Below are 9,617 nucleotides of genomic sequence, written 5' to 3'. Positions count from 1 at the left end.
TTTGTTATCTAATTGTTAGTGTGTGGCTTGTTGAGACTTGTTTTTTTCTCTCTTTTTCTTATTCTTCCACCGTTTTCCCTTCATAAATTTCACTTCCGGCCTTTCTTCTGTTGACCTAACCGTAATTGGTTGACCCAATGGTCCGACGAGTCACTATAAAGTAGGGAGTGATACCGGATTGGTCAAAGGGGACTGGCGCGAGAGGAAAGGGGAAAAATCGTCATTCGAGGAGAAGAGCTGAAAAGAAGACAAAGATATCAAGGAATACGGAAAGTAAAATCACTAGCGTAGTGAGGGGAAAAGCTGCCCTATTATGCCCCGGGTGCCAAATGGTCTCCAAGACAAACAACATTTGTTTCTGGAGGGGGGCACCAATATAGTGTCGTTCCCCGAGCGCTACTTATGCTCGCTACGCCATTGATAAGAGGGTAAAATATTGGAATCGTACCAACGACCCTCCGATATTTTTGCAAATTTCGACCCAAAAAAGCCAACAGAAATTTCTGCGATAAGTTGCGTAATTTTCCCGTGTGTTATTTTAAAAATAACACTTAATTTGTATCTGGCGCCATTTTTTGTCATTTTCTTATAAAAAACGTTTTTATAGTATTAACTATTATAACAATTGAAGTATTCATATGAGGTTATGATAATGAAATTTATTAAAATAAAAGCATGTTTCCAACAAACTTATACATAAACGCTGTTCTGTATATTCAAACAGACAGTTGCAAATAGAAAGTTTCAGAAAATTCGAAATCCTTAAATTTTGTGTTAAAACCACGTGTGCTAATAAATACAGAGTTCTGTCGATCAACAAAAAAGTTTTCTGTTATAGAATTATAAAATTGGAAGGAAATTACATCTAAGTATGAATATAATAACGTGGTTTAATCCAAAATTTCAGGAAATAAAAAAAAATTAAAAAATGATTTTAATTTTAAACCAGTTTTACTTAAATCTTTTGATTATTATACATAAATGAAAATTATAAGTTTCGAAGGAAAATTATTTCTAATTGTGAATTTTGTAATGTTTATTCAGGTCCGTATTTGGAATGAATTTCTCTGGACATAATTGACATTCATACAGTTTTTCTCTTGTATGGGTCCTAAGGTGTTTAATTAAGTTTATCTTTTGCGTAAACTTCTGTTTACACTTGTCACAAGAGTAAGGCTTTTCTCCGGTGTGGGTGCGAAGATGAGTAATTAAGTTTTCTTTTTGTGTAAACTTCTTTTTGCATTTGTCACAAGTGTAAGGCCTTTCTCCGGTATGGGTGCGAAGATGTTTAATTAAGTTTCCTCTTTCAGAAAACTTCTGTTTACACTCGTCACAAGTGTAAGGCTTTTCTCCTGTATGCGTGCGAACATGTTTAATTAAGTTTCCTTTTTCAGAAAACTTCCGTTTACACTCGTCACAAGTGTAAGGTTTTTCTCCTGTATGTATTCTTTCATGATTTTGCAATTGATATTTCGTTTTGAAGTTCTTCTTACAGTGTTTACATGAAAATTTCTTTCTGTTCCTTCTATCTGCAATAAAAAAAATTGTTTAAAATAATATTTTGTCTGTGTTTAATCAATTAATTTTCTTCAATCACAATAACAATTATCCACTAATAATATTTAACTAAAAATAAACATTTTTATATCTAAAAGCAGATTTCTGTATCAAACCAAAAAACTAATTATACAGATGACAAACTTCGAGTATAAATATATCATATTACTAATATTATTTTCAAACACCGATAATCAATGCTGACATATTAAAGTAAACAATTTCTGTAAAACATCTTAAAAGTGTTTGTGTATCTTCCTGTTCTTCCATTGATCCTTATTCCATCAAATAGATCTCTCTCCTGCTTCTTCAATTATATATTACAATAAAAAGCATCGATGTAAGGAAAACAGTATCTAATATACAATTTGTTTCTTTAATCTTGGAAAATATTTTCTTCTAATCTTTGTGTTTCATCCAAAGAACAACTGAAAATAATAACAACAAACATGAAATAAATTCTATAAAATTTAATTTAATTTTACTTCTTTAACATTAGAATGTTTTATTCATAATCCTATTCATTAGTATTGTTAAATGTATAATTGCATATGTTAAATTGGAAAAAAACGAATATTGTATTTTTAAAAAATACTTCCTTCATGAAAACAGGAATTCGCAACGTTCAAGGCTGTAATATACAAATTCTTGCAGGATTGAACTTCGTTCTTTTTTTTCTTATTTAGTTTCCGTTTTCTGTATTTTCAAGAAGAAAATTAACTAAATGGAAAGAATAAAACGATCTTAAATATCAGACAGATTCATATTCAATAAATTCTGATACAGTGATTAAAATTTCAATTCTCTGCGTTAACTGTTTTAAAATATATAAATTCCCTTCTTTCATTATTTCATATTAACAGTGTACATATTTAGTAAAAATTACAATAAATTTTTCAGAAATCTTTTCTGGTATTCGAAACTCAACTATGATCATATTAATTAACTTAGAAATGCTTTTATTAAATTTTATCTAATACATCATTAAAAAATCCAGCAACGAGTTTATTATTAATAACTTTCCCGGCAACATTTAATTTGTGTGTGTCGCCGCCTGTTATGATATTTAATAATTAAAAACATTCTATATTATTAATTATTATAAAATAGGAAAAAGCCTACTTTTTTGAGTAGGGATGAGTTTTATAAATAAAAAATTAATGGGAATAACGAGTTAAATCATCATGAAGTTTGTGAACGAGGGTCGTGTGTCATATCTCCTGCAGGGCGACTAAAAAAAATGTGACACACGACCTTCGTTTTTCTGTTCACCCTCTCGACCTTTAACCACCAAAATTGAATTGCATCAATACCCCAATACAGAAACATTCCTAAAAATTTCAAAATTTTCTTCAGAAAGCAAACGAACAAAAGAGTTGTTTTGCTTCGAAAAAGTGAACGAAATAGTGCATTTCACACACACCCACACGAAAAACCAAATATACAGAAAAATTCCACCAAACTATTTTATGTATTTTTTGACGATTTAATTAAGGTCCCGAGTTCAAAAAACTAAAAATCTTGAAAGATGTTTTTTTCGCCATAGTTTCCCTCGGTTATATACGACAAACAGGAAAGTAATGAAGTAAAATAACTTTTCTAAATTAGAGAAAAATATCAATGATTATCACAAAAATGAACCCTATCCGAATATTCTTACGTATTCCTTTTAGCTTAAGTATTTCTTTTATGACGTCAAGAAGTCTAGATTTAGGTCCGTACGTAACGTAACCCTGAACTGTTACCAAGGTTGAAAGTGAAGAGGTGGGCGTCAATAATAACAGAGAAACCTTTTTGACGTCCCGGTATTTTACGTGTATAATCTAAACAAAACCTTCCCAAAAATATTAATATATTTAAATAACGTATGCAAAATATAAATCTAAATTAGAATAAAGATGTTTCGTATACTGAGAAAAAAATAATTTAGATAACGCTTAGGCCTATATATTGTATATAAAACTATAGACCTAAATAATCTAAGCTAATTGTAATACCAGAAAAAAATAACTTATAAAATCAATATATAAATTATTTTCTAAACTAATTTATTATTTATTATATTCATACACACAGATTGATTATAGGCTGATTATTACTAATTAAAAGTAATTCAATGGGAAGTAATAATCTAACGGAGAAGTTAGCTTCAATCCCTACTTTCTCATAAAAAGAATGTAGTCATGCTTGATGGATGAATTTCTAGTATTTATAAAATTTAAGCTCGTTTTTATGTACTAAAATTTATTTAATTTCAACGTTGTCGACAATTTTAAATGAATAATATGACACTTAATATTGATAACTCTGCTGCTTGCCCTTACATTATTACACTGTTATTCAACGAATTTTCAATTTTTTTTTAAAGTTTACCGAATAGCAATCAAGTATTTCAAAGCAATTTATTACAATTGTAAATAATTGTATACTCGATTGCTGTGTGATTAGCCATTAAATATAAATTACAACGGTCTTCGTTTATGCAAGAATTACGTTAAATAATATGACATTTAATTGTTTTCTTACTGTCAAATCTCTTAAAAAATTAAATATTAATTGATTAATCACACTATAAAAAATAAATAAATTCGATTAAGTCTGAATGAAATATAAATATCCGACAAGATTATAAGCGTGCAGTTCAGTTTTTGTTTTTGATTAAGGAAATATTAAATGTATATAATATCAATTATTTAATGAAAAGTTAAACCCTTTACCTATGGATTAAGAAACCTCCAGTCGGAAATAGCGTTTTTTTCGAATAATGCAATTTTTTATTTGTTAAATGGTTAAAGTCCAGATAAGTATACTGTCATGGCGGCTCATCTCTGATTCCAGCAAACAGTGGGATGCACGTTCTAACCTAACCTAACCTATTCTAATAATTTGATTGGTAATAATTATGGTAATTTATTAGAATAGGTTAGGTTAGGTTAGAACGTGCGTCCCCACAGTTTCCTTTCTTTTGTTTGCTGGAATCAGAGATAAGCCGCCATGACAGCATACGTATCTGGACTTTAACCTGTTAAATTTAATACAATTGTTAAATCAAACAATAAATTAATGTTATACGAAAGGCATAGTTTAAATAATTAACAAATTTTCAAAAATGCTTACTTTTTACATCAGTAGTTTATTATTTCTGTTGCATGAATTTCGCGATGTCTTGTAAGATTGCTGAAAATGCTTCGTTTTTACGGTTCTCTCTTTTCCACATAAACTCGATCAGATACGAATTGACATGATGACGAGAAGTATCTCTTTGCATCTTGTTTCTTCATTTACAATTTCCCCATAACCTCTCTATGTTCTGAGTGTGACATCCGGTATCCGCATCGACAAAGTTTAATTTGTGATTCACTTGATAATGAAAATATCCTGTTTCTTGTAATTTTTTGGTACTACAGTATAGCCTTTCTAATAATCCGAAAATATGGTTGTTCTTCATGAACGTGATTTTCCATTTCCTTCAGTAACGTTTCTGCCGAACGATCTGGCACTGGAACAAGGAAACATTCTTTTGTTTTTCGATATAGTCCACCAAACACCTATTGTTGGGGTAAAACACGATCAATATTGTACTTCCTTCTTGTATACATCGTTTCATCTATTTGAATTATCTTGTCAACACTGCCTAAACGAAAGAAAAAAACAAAAACTGGATGAATGAACACTGCTCTAACTCGTGTCACATCTATTGTTTTAAAATCTTCATGTAGTAGCTAATCGGTGCCACATCTTACATATAAATTACTGTATAGTTACATAACTTTACATTTTTAAACTTAAAGGATTAGTTAGGCTATATAAAACATATATGTTTATAAATTTAGATAATAAATTTATAAACATTTAATCTGAATTTTAAGGTAATTTGATTCTGTTTTCTTTTTAGCAAGTTAATTAATTAATCTCAAAAAATAAATCGTCGTTCTCAAATTTTAACTCGTGAATTTCGTTATAGAATGTTACGGTGTTACGGAAGCGTAACTCGAGCAAAGTTCGGGTTGCCCCCAAGAAGTAGTCACGTATTAACAATAAAGACTAATTCTGACTAATTCCGAACTCGTTTCTACATTCTGGCGGGAAGCGTGCTGTCGGACGCAACAATGTGTATTTGTAATAATAGTTTCAAGGTGGACTCATTTCCGTTTTAGTGTCCATTACATGATTTTATGAATGAAAAATTACAAGTTGTGAAAGCGCACGTCAATATATTATATATATTTACACGGTGGTGTAATTGGTAAGTGTCGTCTCGAGTTTTTTTTTCGTAACTACTAAAATGCTATTGGAAGGTTTTTTTTTAATATTTGTCTCTAAAAACGCATATTTTAAAATCATAGATCCCGCCATCACGATACTGTCGATATTACGGATGTCACCATCTTTTTCTTTTTCTGTCCGTTGTTCCCAATATCTACGAAAGATCGCTATTAACGAACGCACTGTACTCTATCACGTGACGCAAGGTATAGTTGCCCGGAAACGTGTCAGAGCTGTAGTCACGTGACCACATCGCTCCGTCGTCACCACTCAAGTGACTGGATGACGTTAACCGAGGTCACGTGACACGAATTGTGAGCATCCGCAGTCCAACGTGCTACTCCGCGATGTGAACAAGGTTAAGCAATGGCGGCCTCCACCGTGCACAGTCGGTAAGTAATCCGATGAGTTTTCGCTTATAGCTCTTATTATACGCGTCGCCCCCAAATAATTCTATGTGTTTAGGACACATCTACTAGAGAGGTGTCTAAAGAGAGCAAAATTAGGAAAAAGGGCCCATGCAATAAGGATAAACTTTGTATACTCGATTGCTGTGTGATAAGCTCTTAAATATAAATTACAACGGTCTTCGTTTATGCAAGAATTACGTTAAATAATATGACATTTAATTGTTCTCTTATTGTCAAAGCTCTTAGAAAGTTAAATATAAATTGAATAATCACACTATAAAAAATAAATAAATTCGATTAAGTCTGAATGAAATATAAATATCTAACAAGATTATAAGCGTGCAGTTCAGTTTTTATTTTTGATTAAGTAAATATTAAATCTATATAATATCAATTATTTAATGAAAAGTTGATTTTTACATTACAAATGTTTAAGTACAATATTCGTTCATCATTTTTTCTAACCGTTAGAGCTAACGACTACAATTATCTCAGAAAACGAATTTCGAGTACGTTCGTATTTACCTTGAGTTTGGAGATTCTTTCAGTATAATTTCATCTCATTTCATTTCAAAATTTCTTCCTCTTTCTTCACATTTACTTCTTAGAAGAGAAAAAATCCGTGTCTTTATTTCCCAGTCTTCTTCAATCTGAAAAAAAGTAGAATAGTATTCGTCAACACATGTTCAGTGCCTTGACCACTAACTACACTATTGTCTTCGTCTACTTCCTGTTTCTTTTGTTTCCTTTCTGCACGTGGTCTAAATCTTTTCCAGGAATAAATTCCTGAACAAAAAGGGAATCCCTTTGCTATACTTTAAAAAATTCCCTAAACCCTACTTTAAAAAATTCCCTAAACACAGGAAATAGTGTGTGATATTAGAAGATAGGGGAAGATTTATTAAAATTAAAAAATTAAAATTAACAAAAAAAGGGTAAGTTTTTCGAACGTCCGATTCGTTCGAATCGGAAGGCCCTTAAAACTGACTCTTTTGTTAAACACAGATATTTCCTTGTCCAAATAATATGACTCATTTCTGAAGAGTTTCTAAATAATGGTCTTTTAAATTTACCTGTTTAGCTTTTAAGACTGGAAGTTTTGAATGGACTTAAAATTTCCATAGCTGAGCGAATGAGATGTTCAACATAGGAATTAAAGTTATGGAGTTGTATTCCCTGCAATTTACGATTATTTTAGTGTAACATAAATATTTAATTATCTTAAAGTATTATTAAAATTATTGTAACTTAGGTATAAGTGTTATAGAAAAAGTGTCTATAAACTCGTTACGTCATTTCCTGCTTAGCAAAGAGAAGTCTGTAGATGTAACTCTTTTATGTTCTTAAATCATATTTTTTCTTTATATTTATTTTCAGATCTGCTGTATAGTTATAATGCTAAAAATATGTTAAAATAGCTAAATAACTATGTTATACGTAAAAAATATTTAAAATTACAACCGCTTTCCTTCTATTACCTAAAATATAAATACATATTGTGCGATTATTTTCATATTTTAACCTGATTAGAATTACTTAAAATTATTATTTTATTATAACCGTATCATGTATTTTATTACAAATTTCTATACTATCAATACACGTGAAAAACAATGATGAGATTGCGATTGTATATTCGAATATAAATTCGTATATGCATATTCCCAATAGAAGCGCCGTATTGTCGAATACGGGATAGCAGAGCCGGCCCTACCATAGGGCAAACGGAGCAGCTGCTCCAGGCGCCAAGTTCTAGGGGCGCCTCAGTGGTATAGAAAATTAAAAGAAAAAAAAATATTTTTTTTTTCACTTTTCGAAATTTAAATTGCAACGTGTGGCCAGTATGTGAATGGCCTTATCTGTTGAGACGCGCGTGGGTCGAGTGCGTGGGCGAGGTTCCATCAGGGCGCCATAATAGGATCTCGCTCCATCCTAAAACTTGCCTCAGGCCGGCACTGCAGGATAGTTTCCACGGCGAAAATATTTGAATAATGTAAAGCAGCCAGATTACAGGCATTCACTTTACACAGTAGAACGATTTGGCTTGTAGATGCTACACACCAAAATATCGTATAACGCTTCGAATGATTCTATCCAATAGTCACTCGTAGGTTATTAGGTTAAGTGCATTGTTTTTAGGTAATAATGGAACAAAAAACGGCAAAATAGGTAACAGTACAAAATATAACATTTTAAAATCATTTTAGTAGTGACTCGTTAATTCACGGTAGTTTTAAATATTTTTAATTATTCTTAAAAGGCCAGCTTGTAAGCATAAACGTGTTTCTACCTGGTATGCGGAGCTTCGCCACTTTACGTCCAGACACGTAACTTCATGAGTCGCTCAGTAGTCACGTGGTTTTGAAGGAACAAAAGACGTTCATTTTCTTTTGAAAACGAAAATTTAGAGAATACTTCCGTCTTCTATTTAATCACTTGGCTAAGAACCGACTTAAAATATCTAGTCGAGATAATTTCCAATTACTTCAAAATCGATATAAATATTCTGTTTTAATTAAAATAAATAAATGATANACACCAAAATATCGTATAACGCTTCGAATGATTCTATCCAATAGTCACTCGTAGGTTATTAGGCTAAGTGCATTGTTTTCAGATAATAATGGAACAAAAAAGGGCAAAATAAGTAACGGTACAAAATATAACATTTTAAAATCATTTTAGTAGTGACTCGTTAATTCACGGTAGTTTTAAATATTTCTAACCATTCTTAAAAGCCCAGCTTGTAAGCACAAGTACAGTGGCTAGAAAATATAGTGTTGAAAGCGCTTATATTCCTCCATTATAACCGTTCGGTCCATACATCGAGGTTAGTGACGTCACAGACAAGGTGGCGCTGATGTCAATCGTAGTGCTACTTTCGCTTTAGCTACGTGATATCCTTTCTTACAAGAACATCGAAAGCGATTAAATTTGTGCTTGTAAAGTGAATAAATCCTTAGGAAATGGCTGAACAGAAACTTTACTGACTTGTGTATTTCTAATTTATAGATATTACTCTACTGTAATTTTTAATTCTTTTATTTTTGTCGAAAAGGGTGAGAAATCTACATGCATATTAATCTGTAATTTTTTAAGAGAGATTTTTCAAATATAAAGTGTATATGCATGGGTACTTGGCAGTAGACTAATAATCGTTTATTTGTACATACTTAATTTTGTAATTTTATATTGGGACAATAAAGTAACATTCTGCCTTTATATTTTATATACTGTGTAGAATTTAATTGTAATTTTAATATTGCTTTATACTATGTCACATAATACTGTGAACAGTATACAGTATTATGTAACTGATGGCATTTGCTTAATAAATTCTATTTTAGGCCCTCACAGTGGAAGAGGTTCACAAAGCCATATAAA

At 31.1% G+C, this 9,617-nt stretch overlaps 1 protein-coding gene across 1 annotated transcript in view; it reads right to left on the bottom strand.

Annotated features, from left to right (window-relative positions):
• Nucleotides 1-659: 659 nt before the first annotated feature.
• LOC111614249 (zinc finger protein 883-like) overlaps nt 660-9,617 on the bottom strand; it is a 26,043-nt gene continuing 17,085 nt past the window's right edge. Inside the window, exon 4 of the mRNA XM_023355630.1 lies at nt 660-1,529. Within this exon, the coding sequence (XP_023211398.1) occupies nt 1,015-1,529 (515 nt within the window). The 3' untranslated portion in view covers nt 660-1,014. The remainder of the gene's footprint in view (nt 1,530-9,617) is intronic.

This window comes from Centruroides sculpturatus, unplaced genomic scaffold (genome assembly GCF_000671375.1).
Source record: "Centruroides sculpturatus isolate CEXI.00-Female unplaced genomic scaffold, Cexi_2.0 scaffold1830, whole genome shotgun sequence".
In the NCBI taxonomy this organism is placed as follows: domain Eukaryota; kingdom Metazoa; phylum Arthropoda; class Arachnida; order Scorpiones; family Buthidae; genus Centruroides; species Centruroides sculpturatus.
This window is presented reverse-complemented; position numbering and strand designations above follow the sequence as displayed.